General features: G+C 47.7%; 1 protein-coding gene across 1 annotated transcript; it reads right to left on the bottom strand.

The window, feature by feature from the left end:
* Window positions 1-507: 507 nt before the first annotated feature.
* Window positions 508-13,163, bottom strand: LOC8042393 (solute carrier organic anion transporter family member 4A1-like). Its single transcript, XM_040218109.1, has 5 exons — window positions 12,494-13,163; window positions 12,276-12,375; window positions 12,057-12,178; window positions 6,025-6,180; window positions 508-605 (listed from the first exon to the last, which is right to left on the bottom strand). Exons 1-5 carry the CDS (start codon window positions 13,161-13,163, stop codon window positions 508-510), a joined length of 1,146 nt encoding a protein of 381 aa, XP_040074043.1.
* Window positions 13,164-20,049: the final 6,886 nt, after the last annotated feature.

Here is a 20,049-nt window from a genome sequence, read left to right as displayed (position 1 = left end):
CGCCATGGCTTGTGAAATCCCGAATGCAACCTAACTTTCCGCGGGGCATCAAGGTCTCTGCAGGGTCTACCGAAGGGGTGCGGGGAAGTTTGAGAAATGTGAAAAAAGAAAAAAGTATTCGGCTCTGACTTATGAACTCAGTGATGCGACTTGCTTCTCGACCGTCGAAAGCTAATTTAACCAGGACAGTCGACTGCACACGTGTTCTTTTTCACACGCTTCACACAGCACTGAGTAAATGAGCGCCCGCCGACACAACACCAGCCAAGAACCAAGGCCGACAAGGAGTGGGTTTTGAAGTCATCGAAATCACTCCGGACGTCAATTTACAACGTTATTTGGGCCACAAGTGTGTTCAATAAGTAGAGAGTTCACAATAGATACACGTTCAAAACAATACGTATAAAAAAAACAAAAAAAAAAACATTCACGCAGCCGAAACGAATTGCTTTTTAAACACCCCTCCACATCAACAGAACTAGAAAACGATCTTTCAGGAAAGACCCTCTACTTGCCCAATATCGTCGCAGATGCCGAAGACGTCAGCCCAAACTGAGCCTCCAGGATCTTGGAGATGAACGCCGAAAGTCCAGAAGCCATCATAGCTGAAAGCAAATACTTCTGCAATTTTATTATGTCAGCACATTCTAGTAAATAAACAATGAATGTATCCCAAAAGCGCCGAAGTCTACAAATAAGCTTTTAAACGGCAGTGGGTTTTTTTGAATCATGGACACTATAGGCCAATGACAGAGTGTATGTTCAAGAACCTTGACTCATGACGAGTGTGAGATTGTTATTTGCCAATCCTTGGTACAGATAAAAAGTGAGTGCCGACCGCATTACGCCTCTGTCGCACAGTAAAGCTTTATCTAAAATACTCTCTAATTTGCGATCTTCGAAGGATAAAAAAAACCACAGAATAAATCACATATATTGAGTCGCGTTCAAACAATTGAACTAAGCAAAGAACAATATACATCACAAATATTAACTGAGAAACTGAGACAGTCAGCGGGATTTCAGATAAATGTGAAATACAGCAATTCACAACTTTCTGGGGCAGAGCGTTCCACTCATATGTTGTCCGAAAGAAAGAGTATCTAACGAAATCATTCCCGTACAGGTAGACAGCAATTTCTTTAGTGTTACTCGTACTCTGGGAGCACGACGATGAGAGTTGTTGTATATTACAGAATCAGTGTCTGTCGGACCATTTGATATAGTAAATAATTCGCTTAATCTTCAATTATTTCCTAAATAAGCAAGCCGCACCTTATTTCTTATTGCAGTAACCGACTCCGTGTGCCTGTATTCGGAGAAAAATATAATGCGACTCCTCCTCTCCCCCATTTCCGGGGAGAGGAGGAGAGCCCGCGCACACTCAAAATGGGAGAGGGGACGCGGGCCTGTACCTTCCACTGCATTGCCAAGAAAAGTTGTCGCGGAGTATAGTTTAGCGCTGGACCTAACTTTCTGCGTTTATTGCGCGCTGTACCGCCAATTTGGCCGGATGCGTTTTACACGATGAAAAAAGCTCAAACGACCAAGACCGAGTGAAAGAGCAAACAGGACAAAGCTGTTTTGGTTGTTTCTTCACTCGGCCTTCGTCGTTTCAGCTGTCTTTATCGCGTTTAGAAACTCGTCTAATGGACCCTTTGGAAAGTGGTGCACGCCCTCAAGCGGCGCGCGTGAGGCTTTTTTTTGGGAACAGTAAGTCACATGCTCCGTCGTCTGCTGCTACCACCGTACCGTCTACGCGAATCACGTTGCCTAGGTTTGCGTTAAGTCCCTGTGTACGGTGGAGGGAAATCTTTGCAGCGCCTTGTGCTGCGCTGATTTGCCCACTTAAACCCCCGTCACAGCACGTCTGTCCACTGCCGTATTTCTGGATGTGCCACCTTTCCTTTTTGGGATGGCCGTCGCGCGTGGGTCACGCGCCAAAAGAGCGAGGTGTCACTCACGCATCAAGCATGTTTTCATATGATGCCACGGGAATCAGTTGAGCTAATTAAGAAACTTTAATTTCCTTCAAAAAAAAAAAAGAAAAGAAAAACAAAAAAAAAACAGCTTGTCTTAACAACGTTTGTAGGTCATTAGCTCTCCTGAATGCGTGAACGAATCAAGAGTGGTGCTTCAGTTCGAGCGGTAGCATCTGCCACCTGGAGAGCAAAAGCTTGACTAGGCTATGCTTGGCTTGGCTAGAGGGTGCAGAGCCTCACAGTTCTCATAATGCCCGGAACGCTCACTGGTGGCGCTGGCGTTTCCGAGAGTAATGTAAGCAAGAAAGATAGAAACGCAGCTAAGAAGTTTTGGGAGCGCTTGAACTCACTCGGTGAAACGACGCAAGCTAGACAATGATTCATACTCTCGCATCAGGGAGATCAATTAGAGGGAGATGATGCGATACGATATATAGGAGCAGTGATGGAGGAGAAATTTCGGGAACGGGTACATGTGGAAGATAGGAGAACCGAAGGAAGTAGCAGTCCAGCTTGTGACATCGCGGATTTTGAACAAAGAGATTGGGAAAAGGCGGAACGAAGAGTCCCTAGTGGCACGTCGACAGGCACAGATGGGATCCCAATCAAGCTGGTGAAGAATTTGGGTCCTAAATCTAAGGCAAAACTAAGGGAAGTAGTGAGCACTATGATAACAAAAGGAAATAGTACAGATGAATGGAGGCTTAGTAGGATGAGTATGATATATAAGGAAAAGGGAGATAAGTCTGATATTAGGAATTATCCTCCCATAACCGTGACACCAGTTATTTACAGGTTGGTAATGCAGATTATAAAAAACAGACTGGAGGAGTGGGTAGATTGCGAGGGCATACTGGGCGAGTTACAGAACGGGTTTCGGAAACAAAGAAGGTTGGAGGACAATATATTTTCTCTAACACAGTGTATAGAAATAGCGCAAAAACAAAACAGAGAGCTCTGGCTGGCATTTCTGGGTATCAAGGGTGCCTATGACAATGTGAACCAAAGGAACCTGTGGGACATAGCGGAGAGCTTAAACCTAGATGAAGGACTAACAGCCCTATTAAGGAACATTTACAAAGATAATAATTAAGGCGATTATAACATGGGAAGGAAAGGCGACAGGGTTAGTAGAGGTAAGACAAGGCCTTAGGCAGGGGTGCCCGTTATCGCCTTTGCTGTTTATGTTGTATCTGTGAGGATTCGGGATTCGAGGATAGACTAGAGAAGAGTGGGCTTGGATTCGACCTTTCGTACAGTAAGCTAGGCCAAAACATTCAGCAATCCTTACCGAGATTGATGTATGCGGATGATATTGTATTAATGGCTAACAACAGGACAGAGTTGCAAGAATTAATGAGCATCTGTGGTAAGGAAGGAGAGGAATTAGGTTTAGAATTCAGTAGTGAAAAATCAGCAGTCATGATTTTTAACAATGATGAAGTTGAGAGGCTGAAAATACAGAATATTACAGTTGAGAGAGTTAATAAATACAAGTATCTAGGAGTATGGATATGTGACGGTGCAGAATATCTCAATGAGCATGAAAAGTATATAATAGGTAAGGGCAACAGAAATGCAGCTGTAATGAAAAATAGAGCACTTTGGAATTACAACAGGTATGAGGTGGTGAGAGAGATTTGGAAATGTGGTCATGGTCCCTCCCTTGACTTTTGGAAACGCAGTGCTATGCATGAAATCCGAAGTGCATGCAAGACTGGAAATAAAACAGCGCGGAGTAGGTAGGCTGGCTTTGGGGGCACATTGCAAAACGCCAAACCAGGGAGTACAAGGAGACATGGGATGGGCGTCTTTTGAGAGCAGGGAAGCGGTGAGCAAGATAGAACTTGAGGATCGGTTGAGGCAAATGAATGGGGACCAATGGGCACGAAAGGTCTTCAGCTATTTATACATGAGGAGTATAGACACAAAGTGGAGACAGCGCACTAGGAAATTAAGAGGAAAGTTTTTAGGCTATAGTGGAGATACGGAAGAGCAGGTCTCAGTTAAGAAGAAAGTTAAGGCCACAGAAAGAGATCGGTGGCTAGACGGATAGCAGACAAAGACGGCTCTGGAAAGCTATAGATTAAAAAAAACAGTTATTGCCAAAGAAAGCATTTATGACAATTCTAGGGAAAGCTCATTGTTGTTTGAGGCGAGGACGGGTGTTTTGCGAACCAGAACATACAGAGCGAGATACCAGGAAATGGATACAGTGTGCACTGCTTGTGGAGAGGAGGACGAGGCGTCTGAGCACTTGATACTCTACTGTAAAGGGCTTCCCCCTATGCCTACCGAAGACAACATGGATTTAATAAAATCATTGGGTTTTAGAGACAGCGAAGGGAGAGTGGATTTCAAGACTGTAGAGATCACCAAGCAAAGATTATAGCCCTACTTTCTTTGCAGTGCGGAGTGAATATAGATTTCACATTTAAATATTTTAAGCTTAAATGGTAAAACAAAATGGCTAGGTGGCATAAGCTACCGCCCGATCCAAAGGGGTCAGCCGCATTCATCCATCCATCCATCCATCCAGGTCCACTGGCTAGCTTAATTAATCACGTAGCGTCAAGATAATAAGCTACACCCTTTGTTTGTTACACCGTCAGCGACTGTGCTTGAACCTCCTAAACACCGACCAATACACAATTTGATCTTCTACAACAGCCTGTCAGAGCAAAATGCACAAAAAGCGCCCATGACTTCTTTGCGTCCACTCTACCGCCCAGCGTAGGTCACTTCATGAGAAATAACCGAATTGCTGGTAATCACCTATTGGTGTACAAGTCCTGTAATTGAGCCATTTCTCTTTTTAATATTGCACTTAAGGTAGGGGTGTGTTCAGAAAATTCGAAATTTTTCTTTAACATTGGCAACGATAATCTTAACCTTACTTTTTCAACCTTGTCCTGTCAACTTAGTTCCTAAAAGAGATCTCCGGCGAAATTATCATAGTCACCAATTTGCCGGAAAGTTGAGTCAACAAATTAATTAATAGACGCATCTAAACAAGTAACCGGAATTGAGAGTAACAATAAGGTTTTTGCAAAATAATTAAAGTTTGAAATTCAGTTTGTGAAATTTAGAAGCTCTCCTGGTAACACCGAAAACGGGATGACAAATGTTGTAACAGGGGGGCAGTACATCATGTTTCCTAAAGGCTACAAGAAGTTTGATAGCTTACAGTGAACGCTGGAAAGCTCACACAAGAAAATAAAAAAGAGACACGAAAAACACTGTTTTTTTAGATTGCCTGCTCAACTTGCAAGTTGCACAAATTGCGACGTCACCCCACTGGAGGGTGCGGGAAAATTTGAATGTTGATTTTGGTATAACTTTCATTTGCCCTTTCCTCAATAGCTATTTTGAATTCAGATATTACAAATAGCACGCCGGGAAGAGTAAAACCTGGGCATTCTGCACAGTGTTTAGTTTGCGTTGAAAACCTGCTCCCTCGCTTGCGACGGCGGAGATTTTCCCTTCAATGTAAAAACATGTAAAAGCGATGGCGGTATCACGTTCGTACAGCGCGGGCAATACGGTGTCGAGTACCGTCCTCAGGCACTTGACGACACCGTTTTGTCCGCAAGTGCACGAACGAGCTATTCAGCTATTGCTTTCACTTCTTCCCACATCGTGGACGAAAAAGGCAGTCTTTTTTTTTTTCACGCTAGGATTCTATACTGATTTCGACTCATGTGAAACTTTTTCGGTTACTCTCGCCCCCGATTGCCTAGTAGGCATATCTGGTATGAGCGACGAAAAAATATTAAAACGTTTCAACCTGCAAATAGTAAAAAAATAGAGGGGAGAGAAAATGAGAATGCGCGACGGTTACGCTTATCTCATAAATGCATTCTATTGGCGTTGCGACGGCAAAACAATGTTTTCGCCTATACTCGAAGTGACGATATTTCAAGATGGCGGCGCCCTTGTGAAAAAGGTCTCTAGAAGGGACATACGGAAGGGCATTGATGTCGGTTGATGATGATTGGAGTGAGTGATGAGAGAGAAGCTGTGAATATTTCGTTTCGCTTACCTTCCAGAGTACCCGCCATGGTCAGCAGCACATATGGACGGTTCGAAAGGAGCATGGCGATTATTCCGAGAAAATGTTCGTGTTTCACCTCCATGATCTTGCTTTGCAAATTCTTGTCAACTTCAATTTTTTTAATGGCCCGGACGCTGCGATAGCCTGTGAAGATTTGGTTAGTAGTAGGATTGTTTGTATATTCTCATATTATTATGGCCGAGGCTACATCCACGCGCGGGGACGTAGCCAAGTCGGGAGGAGATAAGGCTCCATCCACGCAAAAGGACACGTGAGTTATAATTTAAGGACATAATTTGTTTTTATTTACATATTATGCTTTCTTACAAGTAAATATAGGATCTAAAAATAAAGAGGTTACATTTTATTGTTGTTTTAAAGTTAATATATCACGTGACCTTACAAATTCTTAGACAATTTATCAATGTTTCACTGTTTTCTAACACTGATAGGAAATATCATGCGTCATAGAAATAGTAGCCGTAGATGTCTTTATATTTATGTTGTCCAGGAGTCACACACACGTGTGGGCAGCGTGCGTGCCATCCGTGCGTGTGGGCGTGCAGCCTGCAGCCATGTGGTGTGGGCTTGGTTGGCTTGGCGCGGCTGCGGCCTCTGGGGCCTTCGCCCATGTGCACATCGCTGCTGAGGCGAGGCGGCGAGGCTTCGCTGTGTATGTGATTGGCTTAATTCGTTTAAGGCGTTATAGTGTGAGCTTATGTGCATCGAAGGGGACAAGTGCGAGCACACGCTTCGTATGTTGTTGACTTGCGCGCACGCTCGCTATCTCCCAAAGATTGTGCGAGAAGGGAAAGCATGCATTAGACTCAGTAATAACAAACCTATTGAGAGCATTCAATCGAGAAAACTGGGTAAAAGATTCCAGAAACAGTTCATTTCATGACAAATAAAACAGTAGCCGATGCACAGATGCCACTCATCCACGAGACCACCGATGAACACGAAGCCCTTCTTGCGGCAGAACTCCTGCAGGAGCCAGTTCACTTCTTTGTGCCGATCATTCTACGCCTGGATCACTGCACTCTGCCTACGCTGACACTCCAACGAAAAGAACCTGTTCTCCCAACTCGGAAGAAAAAGCGATCTGCGTCGTCGGATTGCGTTCCAAGATCTGAGCGGCCAGCCGACGGTACTTGTCAACGTACGCGCAGGCACAAACGCTGGTGTTGTTTGTGCCAAAATCGAGCAGGGCGTGAGACACTTCGAGAAGCAAAGCCTTGATCCTAATGTTACTGAACACCCGCACTTCGACAGCCACCCGGTTATTCGATGTGAAATACTGGGACAAGTATTTCACCATCGAATCCCCGGCAACCAAAACTGGAGGCATATCAGAAGCGCGACTGTGCTAATACACAAAGTTTTCTTGACCAAAAAACAAAAAAAAAAAAAAAAAAAAACTTCAGGTAAACCCGCTTGGGGATTGGGGAAGACCAGGCAAGAACAGCAGTCCCTTTCACGGCAGGAACGCAAGGAGCAATGGCCACCAAGCACAAGGCAAAACAATGGGAGACAAGACGGTAGACCGTAGGTTGATTGCTGCGTGGACGGAGAGGAGACGGAAAAAGAACTGCTTCCGTCCACGCAAAAAAGTGACGCGGGCGCCGGAAGTGACGTAGTGCGTGGATGGAGCCTTATCTCCTCCCGACATGGCTACATCCCCGCGCGTGGATGTAGACACTCCCTATTATTATATACCGGGTATCTTCGAAACAAAGAACCATGTTTTTATTTACCCGCGTAAATAAACTACAAAACTCAGGAAGCTGAAACTCCGCGCGAACATGATGCTAGCAGATAGAACGCGAAGGATTGAGAACATGGCGTTAGCTAAAGAAATAGAGAAAAGAGAATTACATTTTTTTATCAGTTCGACATCAATCTTAGCTTAATATTGTCAAAGCAAAAACTGACGCTGTTGCCGTATGTGGCATTTATATCTGTAAAAAAAAACACGTGGCAGCAATATTGTTTTCCTTCTTGTTGACAAGTTTTTTTAACTGAAATAAGTCTTAAAAATGTGTACAGTGTAATTTATTGTTTGCTACGGCAATATATTTCAAGATTTTGAGCTCACCTAATTCAGCCTAAAGCAAAAGTAAAAAAAAAAAAAAAGTAAATATTTTTAAAAGCATGTCAACAGAGAGCACACAGCCCGCATTCTTATGTTATCTTCTAGTGTGATACCTGGAATCTATACTTTTAGTGTAGAAGTTCTATAGTGCCATATACATACTGTCATCTTAAATTAACGTGATATGAAATGTAATGGCCCACGGCCGGACTGGAAGCGCGCGCTCTCTTTCTTTTCTTACGGCCTTTGCAATTGGGACAATCGCCACCTCCCACCGCAATTCGCGGGGGGCGCTGTCACCTCACCCCTGGGCTACCCTTTGCCGTTTGCACAAAGCGCGTCTGACAGTGCATCTCAGCGCTGTCGCAACTTCCGGCCGAGATTTCTGTAGCATTTGACACCTGATCCTTACGTTTGGAACCTCAGCCACTATCTAATGCGCTTCTGATGAGCCCAAAACGGTGAATATTTGACGCACATCTCCGAAAGATTCGTGAGTAAAAAGTAGTAACTCGAGACAGCGAATGCAATTGCGGAAGAACTATACTCGTCTTTACCTCCAGGACTTCTGTAGCAACTTAAGAACAGGAGGAGACAGACCCCTTCTACGTGGAGGAACTTTAAATGATAAATAATTCGTACACTCTCGTGAAATGTAAGCAGGCCCAATCTATCTATTGCCGTGGTCTGCATCATCTTTTCATAGGCCGCGAATGAAGTCGGTCAGTTGCTCTAGACGAGGGTGTAGTAGTCCGTACAATTTTCGCACCGTGCATATTACAGCCTTAAGTGCTTCCTCGGGGGCTTGTGCACACATCCAGCTGATTTTTCGTTTATGTCCGTGACCGTCTTTGCATGGTTAATCAGAAGTATTCTGAGGAACCGTTGCCAAAACAACAACCTACGAAACTCGAACACCAGCGCAAGGCAGCTCGAAGGGACTCTCTGAGTGGGGTGAAGTGGGGTGAGGTGGTTGCGCCCCTGGCGGTAAACAAGTCAACTACGTACGTAGAAAAAATACCTTTGACTTCCGGGCGATTGCAAAGGCCGTAAGAAAAGAAAGTGAGCGCGCGCTTCCAGTCCGGCCGTGAATGGCGTTAGTTGGGGCGTGGTGGATCTTCGTGAAAATGGCGCATAAAGACATTCTAAAACACAAAGTATGTATTGCAGTGTTTTGTGAATAAACTGTAGAAGCTATCTTCGATAATTGACTACTAATAAATACTAGTGTTTTATGTTTTATAAAAAAAAAAAAAAAAAAAAAAACTTGGCGGAAAAGTTTTTTACTATTACGTTAAAAACAACGGTAATTTACAAGATCACGTAGACAAAATACTATACAGCTCACATGTCTGCGTAGGGGTTTAGGTGGAGTTGTCGGAAAGCACGGTCATTATTCTGAGAAGGCAGTGTAGTTTCCTTTAAAATCTCCATCGATTGGCAAATGGAGGGCTTAAAGCGAAACTTCGCCGCATTTTTTTATAGTCCAATTTCAGAAGATATTACCAGATCGAATCAAAGGGGCAGTGCAACGATATTAAGTTGAAATGTCTTTTTTCACTCTACACGAGCTTATTACGACTAGTGGGACACATGTATGCTCGCACGCAACGCCACTGTCCAAGAAACGTCTTCGTTGCGGTGCAATTTCAAGGATAAAAGCGAGCGTCTCTTCTCGGTTTCAAATTCGTTAAACTTAATGACGTAGCATGTGGATCGCAGTGTTGGTATAGTCCCCCATGAGAGGATATTTAATGCGCCTCATAAATTAGACTCGAGCATTGCTTTGGCACTCCCTTTGACCTCGTGACCATCGATGGCTCAAAAGCATTCGGGTAACAACTCGTCTCCGGTCGCGGCAAGGACGAAAATTGCTGAACCCTAACAATGTCCGTAATGTGGCGAGTGGTAGAAAGAGTCAACGAAGCCAAAGGAGCGTGCTGTCTCGAGCTACGCGCGCGCGTCCTGCTGGCGGAAAGAGGAAACACGCGAGCCGAGCGCCGTCCAGTTGCGAGATTATAGGCTAACATCCGGCTATCCAGGCATGCTTTTTATAGAGCTGACTTATTATTTAAAATAGATGAGCGCTAGGAAACATAGCAAGGCTGGACAATGATGATGATGATAGCCACTCGCGACCGGATGGCGCCCGACTCGCATGGTTCCTCTCCCCGCCAGCAAGACGTTCCTGTGCCTTCGCTGGCTCTTTCCACCTTGTGCTTTGCCAACCCCAGCGTGTTGCTATGATAAGCATTGGCGGCATACTCCAGATCACGGGGACCCCTTGTTCTGAGCGCGAGTTACGGAAGTGAACGCTGCTCGTTTTCTTTTTAAATTTGTTTCCTGCGACTATCAGTGCGTAGAGAGAAAAAGGCAAAAGTTTGGCGCCCTTTTACGTTACCCGAACATTCGGCGTCTCCAGCATTTGCAACAAAGCTGGTTCTGGCTTCCCCGAAGCTCTCAAAAGAACTCACTGCGGCCGCTAGAGAACATACTGGTTCTCCCTCACCAGGGAGCGTGGACGCCAAGTCTTGCCCGGTCACCACTTCAACCAAGGAGGTTAGAAGTACTAGGAGGGGGCACGTTGCGATATTGGTGAAGCCTAGTCATAAAAAGTTTAAACGATTTTGTGCCCAGCGTGACCGCAGATCTCTCTGGCGATTGGTGCGCGTGATATGTCACGTGTGAGATGGATGGTTGATTGTATAGAAGGACTCCTTGCAGGCTTGGGCGCGCTCCGTCCGGTAGGTTTTATCACGTTGAAGTCTAGACTGTGGTGTATTCTAGTACCCCACAGCAAGACGAAGTCTAGCTACGGTCACGTGATGTGATCACGTTGGAATGGTAAGTGAGGAGAGTAAGGAGGAAAATGAGAAAGAGGCGAGGCGTCAAGGGAGCATGGCTTGTGGAGGCTACGCGGCCGACGTCATGCTCTCTCCTACCCTTCTATTCTCCATGACTTCAACACTACCGTCGTTGCTCCCGGACACGGAACCACGCGGGTTACCACACGAGCGCTCAAAATCACTAACCTCATCGCCTGTGGCTTCCACACGGACAGGCTCAGAAATTTTCCAACAGTTGTAATAGTACCCCAAATATAAAACCAAAACTTAAAAAAAAAAAAAAAAATCGCGAAGTTAGCGAATTTACAATTTTGGTCCTCATCGTGTTTTTCAAACTGAAAGTAGCTACTGGCAACAATGAAAAAGTGACGCCAGCGGCAGGCGGTGGTTCACTCGTTGGACTATAGGGTTCGTTTCCAGCTGATTACAAGCGGTTTTATGGTGTCAAATTATTGCTCTGGAAGCTCGCTCCAGCACCCGCGCATAAGCACAAAACAAATGCTCGGCACACTCCATTCTTTAGACTGCCTGCTCGACTGGCAAGCCTTCGTGCCACTTGACGTGACGGCACTGAAAAGTGCGGGTATATTTGAATGTTGATTTTGGCCTCATTTTCTTTTGCCGATTTTATAAAGACTATCCTGAATTTCGCGATACTAAATAGCATACTCTAAATGATAAAGGCCGGGGATTAAAAATAATATAGTTACTTGGGGCAGCTAAAGAAATCACCGTAGTGTTTAAGGAAGCGCCATGACAAGAAGCCTAATTAATTTTAAATTTTGTACCCATGCAGAGCCTATTACTTCCGATTGCAAAAAACTCGAGGAATTGAATGGCTTATTCGTATTTGAATGTACCCGATCCAAAATGAAATAATAGGAAAAATTTACTCCAGCATGGCACTGCGTCCGCGCGGAAGTCTGCGTTCTCCATTGCATGTCGACATTAAAAAATCACCGATTGGCCAAGTTTTTTTTTTTTTTTTTTGTATACATAGCCCTATGGGTCCTTTTTGGTCCTAACAAATAAACACCAGTAAGTGTGCTCTGAGGAGACTCGTGGATTGTACAACGTACCAGGAAGCTCTTTTGGAAGTGCGAAAATTGGAATGGCGGCTAGGAATGCAAGGGCTGCGGCCACTAGAAACCCCATCCACCAGGCACCAACCCAGACTTTGCTAAATCGGTTCAACTTGACCCTGAAAACAGAAAAACAAAGATTTATCATAATGGTCCTACCCAAACACGCGCGTATCATCTGAGCTGTCTGAAGGCTTTCTAAATTTCAGCGCTTACTCCTTAGGGTCTTTGGCGATGTCGGTGTAAAGGGTTAAAAAATAGCCCCCGGAAAGGAAGCCCACAGCTGGCCCCAAGAGAGCCATGGCGAAATAAATGCCTGGAATAGAGGACAATGAAATTAATGGGCTGATCTTTAACAACTTTTCAGCGAACCTCGCAAGCTAAAGTGGTGCGGAACAAAGCAAAACTAAAGTCAAAGCAAAAGTGACTTGTACCCAGATAAACAGGCGACGTCTTGGTAGGCACGTTGTCATCCAGGTAAGCGATGCCCAGTGTGTAGAAAGGCGACGTACCACAGCCGTGCAAAAAATTGCCAAGCATGAAGAAGTAACGGTACTCTGGCAAGTTTGTGGGTGACGTGGCGCAGAATTCGTCTGACTTTAGTAAGTTAGGACAAATGTCCTTGATGTCAGAGCTCTGGTATGGCGGCACCAAGAAGTGGGGTATGGCGAAGATGAGAGAGCCAGTGGCCATGACGATGGTCCCGATGGCCATGTACCTGGGCTTGTGCTGCCTGTTTCCGAAGTAAGCCACAGGAGTGCTGCATAAGAGCGAGCCCACGTTGTACATGCTGACGATGCTGCCGGCCTGGATGCTGCGCATCTGAAAGCGCCTCTCGATGGTGGGCAGCACGACAGGAATGTAGCCGTTGATGGCCAGTCCCTGAAGGAAGCCGGCCGAGCAGAAGGCGGCCAGGGCCCAGGGTGGTGTGCGCAGGCTCTGTAGGCACTCCGGCTCGACGCGGCCCCAGCCGCAGCTCTTCGGGGTTGCCTCATTATCGGAGGCGAGCAGTGCACGCTGGTCAGAGAGAGCCATCGGCTGATGCTCGTCCCGGGTTCCCGATGCCCGTCCGGTGGGCTCTGCCGTTGCCGCCACTGTTTTCATCACTCGCAGGTCTGCGTCTCGCTCTTGAAATAACGCTGAATTCGATCCTGCGTGCGAGAAATTAAAATATTCTGAATGTCTTCTAAGAACTCACAATATTTGGGTGGTATACTAATTCCTAAATTAGTTTCGGCGTGATTTCACCCCTGGAATAAAGGTCTAATACATGGAGCGATCTACGCATATCTGTAGATTTTTAAGAATGTCTTTACCTTTCCACTCGGCAAGTAAACCTGTGGAGGCCACTGGTTGTGAGAAGCCGACTCTTCGCATGCCACTGATGCATGAAAAATCTAATTAGGAATTTTATAATTATGACAGCATCTGCCTCACCGTGATGCCTTCCTAACTGTTTTACCGGCGTTGGAGCTGCCTACTCAACCTTAGAAAACACCCTGTATCTTTTACAATCCGTAGCGTAAAAAAATGAAACACGTTTATAAATCTCTGTAGTGCGAAATTAGAGCACAGCTCTTGAGGTATTTTGATTTTGCGGTATAACGGGACGAGATGATGTCACAAGCCGTAGCGACACCAGGCGGCAGAAGACTGCACGAGCAGAGTAATAAAAGATATCGACAAGCGTGGCTTGAGCGCCTTTCCACTCCCGAACGTGTCTAACGTGTGTACCGTTTTTTCCGGGTCTTGAGCCCGACAGACGACGTTGTACGATCGTCACACTGGTGGTATCAACGACACCGCCATGCAAACGAGGTCTCTTGAACTGTCGGACCCTTTTTCTGACGACGCCGTAAAAGCAGCGTTGGCGTTGGAGGCGGCCATGGTTCCTGCCCTTGCTGCGGCGACGCGCACCAGCCGCACCTCTGCCCGTTCAAACTAGCGTCGTGCCACTTTTGTAGTAAGCAAGGGCACCTTGCCGGTGTATGTAGGGCGAAGAAGCGGCAGTCCAGCGGTCCGACGCACGTTGAAGGGGCGGCCCCAGCTCGCGGCCGAGGCAACCGCCGTCGGACCGGCGCACAGCCACAGCGGGGTCGACATACGGAAAAAAAAACGCCTGGCACCGATACAGCTCAACTTCACATCGTCACCGGAGACACCCAGATTTTTTGCATAAGGTGCCTGGCCCCACCAGCCAGTCGGTCTTGCCTTTCCTGGTCACCCTCGAAGTTTGTGGCCAGCCCCTGTACATGGAACAGGATACAGGGGCCAGCGTTTTGGTCATTCCAAGGAAGTTTTTCAAGAAAACCTCCCCGTCCGTGTCAGTCCAGTCCTCGGACGTCATGCTGCGCAGTTAATCAGGCCAGCTTTCCCCTGCTCAAGGCATGGCCGATGTCAGCGCCTGTTTTGGCAACAAGGATGCATGCCTGCCCCTTTTTGTAACAAGGGGGTCGTCACCCACGCTGCTTGGCCAAGCCTGGATCCAGGCTCTGAGAATTAAGCTGTCGCAGTCCACGGAGGCTGCTGTGTCTGCACTGACCATTGTGCCAAGGCTGATGCACGACTTCGAGACGCGTTTTAAGCCAGGTGTGGGCACCTTTCTGATGACGACAGCAAGACTGCACGTTCCGGTTGATGCCCGTCTCGCATTTTTCAAGCCGAGGCCCCTTCCCTTCACACTCAAAAATAAGGTGACACAAGAGCTGCAGCGCCTGCAGCGAGAGGGCATCCTAACACCGGTAAAGACCTCTGCACGGACTGCACCCATCGTACAGATGCTAAAAGAAGATGGAAGTGTCAGATCTGCGGAGATTTTGAAGTCACCATCAACCCAGTGGCAGAACCTGAGCAGTACCCCCTACCCCCCATTGAGGAATTGCGGACGTCACTCTCCGGTGAAGAAAAGTTTTCCGAAGTGGACCTCAGAGACGCATATCAGCAGGTGGTTCTGGACAATGACTCCCACAAATATGTTGTCATTTCCACGCCGATGGGACTTTTTCAGTACACGCGTCTGTCTTTTGGCGTAGCCTCAGCCCCAGCTCTCTTCCAGCGAGATATGGACAACCACTTCCGGGAATCAATGCACGTGGCAGTGTATTTGGATGATATCCTGGTACTGGGGTCAACGACCAGGACCTCATCCAGAATCTCCACCGGGCCCTGATCAAGCTTCAAGAAGAAGGCCTGAAGCTCAAGGTTGAAAAATGTGTTCTCATCGCTCCCAGGACGGAGCACCTAGGCCACGTCATCACGAAGGACGGCCTACGAGGGGTCGAAAAGTGGACCTGAGAAAAGCAACAAGACTATGCGTTTCGCCTGAGCAAGTCTCTGCTGACACAGGCTTTTGTGCTGGTCTATTTTGATCCGGCCAAACCTGTGGTCCTCGCGGTCGATGCCTCCCGATACGACATTAGGATCGTATTCTCGCATCGAGACAGCGATGAACTTGAACACCTTGTAGCGTGCGCTTCACGCCGGCTGCATTCCGCTGAGCAGAATTACAGCCAGCTAGACGAAGAAGCCCTGGCTTTGGTCTACGGCGTGCAGCTGTTTTATCAATACCTGTGGGGAAGAGAGTTTGAGCCAATCACTGACCACAAGCCATTGTTAGGACTTTCGGGTTCTAGCAAGGCGGTCCCTGTTCAAGCGTCACCACGGATCGTCCGCTGGTCTTTGAAACTGGCGGCATAAACTTACCAGCTGGTCCATCGGCCAGGGAAGACTCTCGGAAATGCGGATGCCCTCGGTAGGCTTCCGCTACTAGTGGTTTCAGCAAGTGAGCAGGTGCCAGCAGACATCTTCTTGCTTAGCAAACTCATCCAGGTGTACTCTCCAGAAACCACTGGCCCAAGCGACCAAAAGAGACAAGGTTCTGTCCGAAGTCGTTAGAGTCGTCGGAAAAGGTCAGGCCTTTTCCCAATTGCAGGAGTACAGCCCCTTTACCCACAAAAGGGCTGAACTGAGCCTGCAGGAAAGCTGTTTACTCTGGGGATCCAGGGTAGTGATACCTCAGGTCCTACGTCCACAGGTTCTTCAACGGCAACATTCAGGCCATCCAGGGGTGTAGAAAATGAAGATGGTGACCGGGTCTCATGTCTGGTGCTCCTGGTTTCATCTAAGACATTGCTCATCACGCGCAGCGACGCCACGTCTGTCAGGAACACCAGCGAGCACCCCGACGCACCGAGATCACCCAGTGGCCTTTTCCTGAGAGGCCATGGTCCTGCATGCCTGCATGTAGACTTCGATAGACCTTTCAAAGGACGATACTTTCTAGTAGTCACTGACGCCTACTCGAAGTGGGTGGAAGTACCCACCGGCACCACCGCATCCGCAGCGGCGACGATCTCTGCATTGCGACGGGTCTTCGCCACCCAGGGATTCCCAGGCTTGATAGTCTCGGGAAATGGCCCAGCTTTTGCCAGTGTCGAGTACCTGGAGTTTCTGACCAGGAACGGAATCAATGGGATGATGGTCCCTCCGTACCATCCCGCTTCCAATGGAGCCGCGGAAGGGGTGGCACGAACTGCCGACTAAGCTCAAGAAGTGACAAGACGGGGATTTCTGCATGCAAGTGGCCCGAGTTCTGTTTCACTACCAAACCACGCCACATGAATGCACTGGCCGTGCCCCATGTGAGCTGCTTATGGGCCGCATGATGAAGACACCGTTGCACGTTATGCGTCCCAACCTGCGGTCCACATCACTGCTGAAGCGGCTCAAGCAAAAGCTTTACGCCGACCGTGACTGTCGTCCCGGCCCTTTGTCGAAAGTTGGAGCACCGGTGTATGCCAGGAGCTTCCGACCGGGTGCTCCTTGGACTGCCGGACATGTAGCCTCTGCGGTAGGCGCCCCGTCCCTGAACGTGCGCCTGCCAAATGGGACCATGTGTCATCGGAATGGGGACCACCCTAGGCCTCGCAACGAGACCTCAGCGGCGCCCATGGACGGCACTTCAGTCCCGCGGCCTGTGATAGCCGAACCGCGACAGCAGGACACTGACGCCCGGATTTCCAAGTGGCAACCGTAGCGTGGACACCCCATCCTCGCCCAGTCTCTCAGCTTCCACTGCGCCTCCCAACGACCCATCGGTGTTAACGAGTTTTGCGGCCGGCGTTTCCCAGTCCATCCCAGGAACCCCGGCCGCCGTCACGATATTACGGAGGAGTTCCAGACCACGACGAGCCCGCCGTTGGTACTCCCCCAGTTGACGTGTGCGCACGTGGTCTGTTATAGTTTTTTTTTTCTTTTTTTACAAAAAAAAATGTAATCTTTTTTGCCGCCTGGTTAGCTGTAGCGATACCAGGCGGCAAAATACTGCAGGAGCAGAATTAAAGGTAAAGACGAGAGTGGCTCGAGCGCTTTTCGACTCCCGAACGTGTCTAACATGTGAACCGTTTCTTACGGGTCTTGAGCCCGACGCACGATGTAGTACGATCGTCACAGATGGTATGCAGGAGGAGGAGGGGAGAGTGCAGAGGACGGGGAGGGCATGGAGGCGGAAGAGGACGAGGAGGGGTGGAGTAGGGGACGGGAGAAAGGGAGGACGACGAGGGGAGGAGGAGGGGAGAGGAGGGTCCTCCGTACCCTCCCCTTCCCTCCTTGTCCTCCGCTTGATAACCTCTCCTCCTCTCACTGTTTTCCCGCGAAATTTAGCTGAAATATTAACGCCACGTGACCTCAACACCAATTCCGTTTCCCCGCTCAATTTAGCGGGGAATATTACGTAACATGATTTACGTGTCATGTCACCTACAAACAAATTCAGTTTTTTAAATATAGCGGAGTTTCTCCGCTATATTTAGCGGGAAAATTGACGTCACGTGACCTCAACACCGATTGAATTCCCCGCTAAATTCAGCGCGGTTACGTCGACGGCGACGCCGCGAAATACGGGAACGAGCGCCAAAGAGCTGCGCTCTACAACGGCCTTGCAGTTCTCGATTTCGCACTCGTGAAACGAAATGCAGGAGTGTCATCTTTCGGCTGCAGCTCGTGTCCCCATTGGAATGCTGACGCAGGCACTCGCATCCTAACTCATTGAGCATGATTCCCTGTCAGATAGATCTGCGTTGCGCTGGCCCGCTAGATGCACTAAAAAAATGCAGCCTTGTTACGAAGATGTCACAGTAATCTCGGATTCAGAATATTTACAAATCTAGATGGCGCCGCTGTTCTGGCATGGCAAAAGTCGCTCTGGAAGCCAAGCCAAGCTGACATGCCTGACTGATTTCACCAACTTGAATAAGGGCCATTTAACTTCCGCTTGCTGTTCTTCTTTTGTGATGCGTCAGTGCAGTATTCTCGGGGACAACGCTGAATGCCAGACTGCGGGCACCTCGGCCAGGATAGCCGGGATTCGAACCCGCCAACTGAGTATCCGTAGGCCGCAGCCGGTGCTTTGCCTCGAAGCCACTAAAGCGGCTTAGCATTTTTTATCTATGACAAAACACGACAACTAGGCTTTCGCGTTTTAGGAGTTGTTTTTCTTCGAATTCAGAGGTGTTCTTTTTTTTTCCACAGATATAGTTTTTTTGTTTTTTTTTTTGGTGGGGGGGGGGGGGGGGGGGGTTGTCGAAAGAAAGGTATTTTAAGGCTTGCGTTGAAGGATACTTGCAGGAATCACCTAGAAGAGAAAGCCTGCGCCCCAAAACGTTATCTCTGTTTTGGAGGCGAGGCTTCGTGGGAGATTTTCCTGCTTTTCGTAAACTGCAGTTTCCAGGCAGCGTCGTCTTCCTTGCGTCAGCGCCGTCTCAGAGCGTCTGACAACGAGCACGACGCTCCCTTTCGTCGAGTTTCTGCGTATTTGCCGCTTGGGGCGAGATCCGCTAACGATCACATCATGCCGACTATTGGTACCCGATTACCCGAGTACCGATAAGAGAAGCAATCGAGCAGTTCGAAACATAGTTCAGTGTGCCCTGGCTATATACACAAAATGAAGGTGTACATAAAGATTTTCAAGATATTTGTTATTTTGTTAATTGAAGGCTCAAATTGTAGGGTTTTCAGCAAGCCCTGATTTTGATAAACAAAAAGGGGAATAATTTTCTGAGAGCCTGAAGACTGGTGTATAGGTCGTGTGACGTCGATTTCCCCACTAAATTTAAAATCAACTGACGGACCGACACAATATTGGAGTACACTAAGAAAAAGGGTGTATTGTTACACCCTTTGTCCCACATAATACACCCCGATACTTCAATTCGACGTGCAACGCCCTATATTCGAACAGACGGCCCCAACTTTCACGAGCGGCTTGACAGCCGTGTGGTACAACTTATTCAAATAGCTAATGTACGTGTTACTGACTAGGAAAAAAAAAATAATCGGGGTTTTCTTGGTCCTACTGTAAAAACTCGGTGTTTTCTTTATGTGGTCTTTGATACGTACCTTAGCCATTTAAAACGTTATATCGCACCGTTACCAAGCCCCTCGTACAATTTGGGGCAGTCTGTTTGACTATACACCAACTCATGTTTACAAACAAACCGGAGCGCCCCTAGCGGACGCCTCCGGCGCCGCGCATGCGCGGTGGATGGTGGGCAAGAAGCCCGCCGTCGCCCATAAACAAACCATTGAATTGCGTTGTTGTCGGCGTCGATGGGTGTCCCCATGCTCTTCTTCGCGTTGGAATTGTTGATTCTACGTCCTCCTAACAATGTCTGACTACTTGAGCGGCTTCAGCAAAACTATCGAGGCAAAACTTTGCGTGAATAATGTGACGTGCGGCGATTCATTTCACGCGGACGCCGCAAAATGGGCGCTGAAGCCTGACTCCCACGATGAGGTTCTGCTCGCTATATTCAGTCGCGACGTCGCTCGGACTGCAAAAGCGTGGACCGTAGCTGAGATGGTGGACATCGATACTGAAAACCGCAAGTAGAATCGGGCATTACAAGTCGGTGATGGCCACTGGTAACAATGATCAACAACTTCTTGTATCTGTTTACACTTAGTCGACTTACCCCAACCAACCTTCAAA

Source organism: Ixodes scapularis, unplaced genomic scaffold (genome assembly GCF_016920785.2).
Source record: "Ixodes scapularis isolate PalLabHiFi unplaced genomic scaffold, ASM1692078v2 PGA_scaffold10__122_contigs__length_95168666, whole genome shotgun sequence".
NCBI classification, from domain to species: domain Eukaryota; kingdom Metazoa; phylum Arthropoda; class Arachnida; order Ixodida; family Ixodidae; genus Ixodes; species Ixodes scapularis.
This window is presented reverse-complemented; position numbering and strand designations above follow the sequence as displayed.

Coding starts and splice junctions, on each gene's coding strand:
- LOC8042393 (XM_040218109.1), bottom strand. CDS start 13,163: ATGAAAACAGTGGCGGCAACGGCAGAGCCCACCGGACGGGCATCGGGA. Junction 12,376..12,493: donor GACGTCGCCTGTTTATCTGG/GTACAAGTCACT, acceptor CCTCTATTCCAG/GCATTTATTTCGCCATGGCT. Junction 606..6,024: donor CATGGCGGGTACTCTGGAAG/GTAAGCGAAACG, acceptor ATTTGCTTTCAG/CTATGATGGCTTCTGGACTT.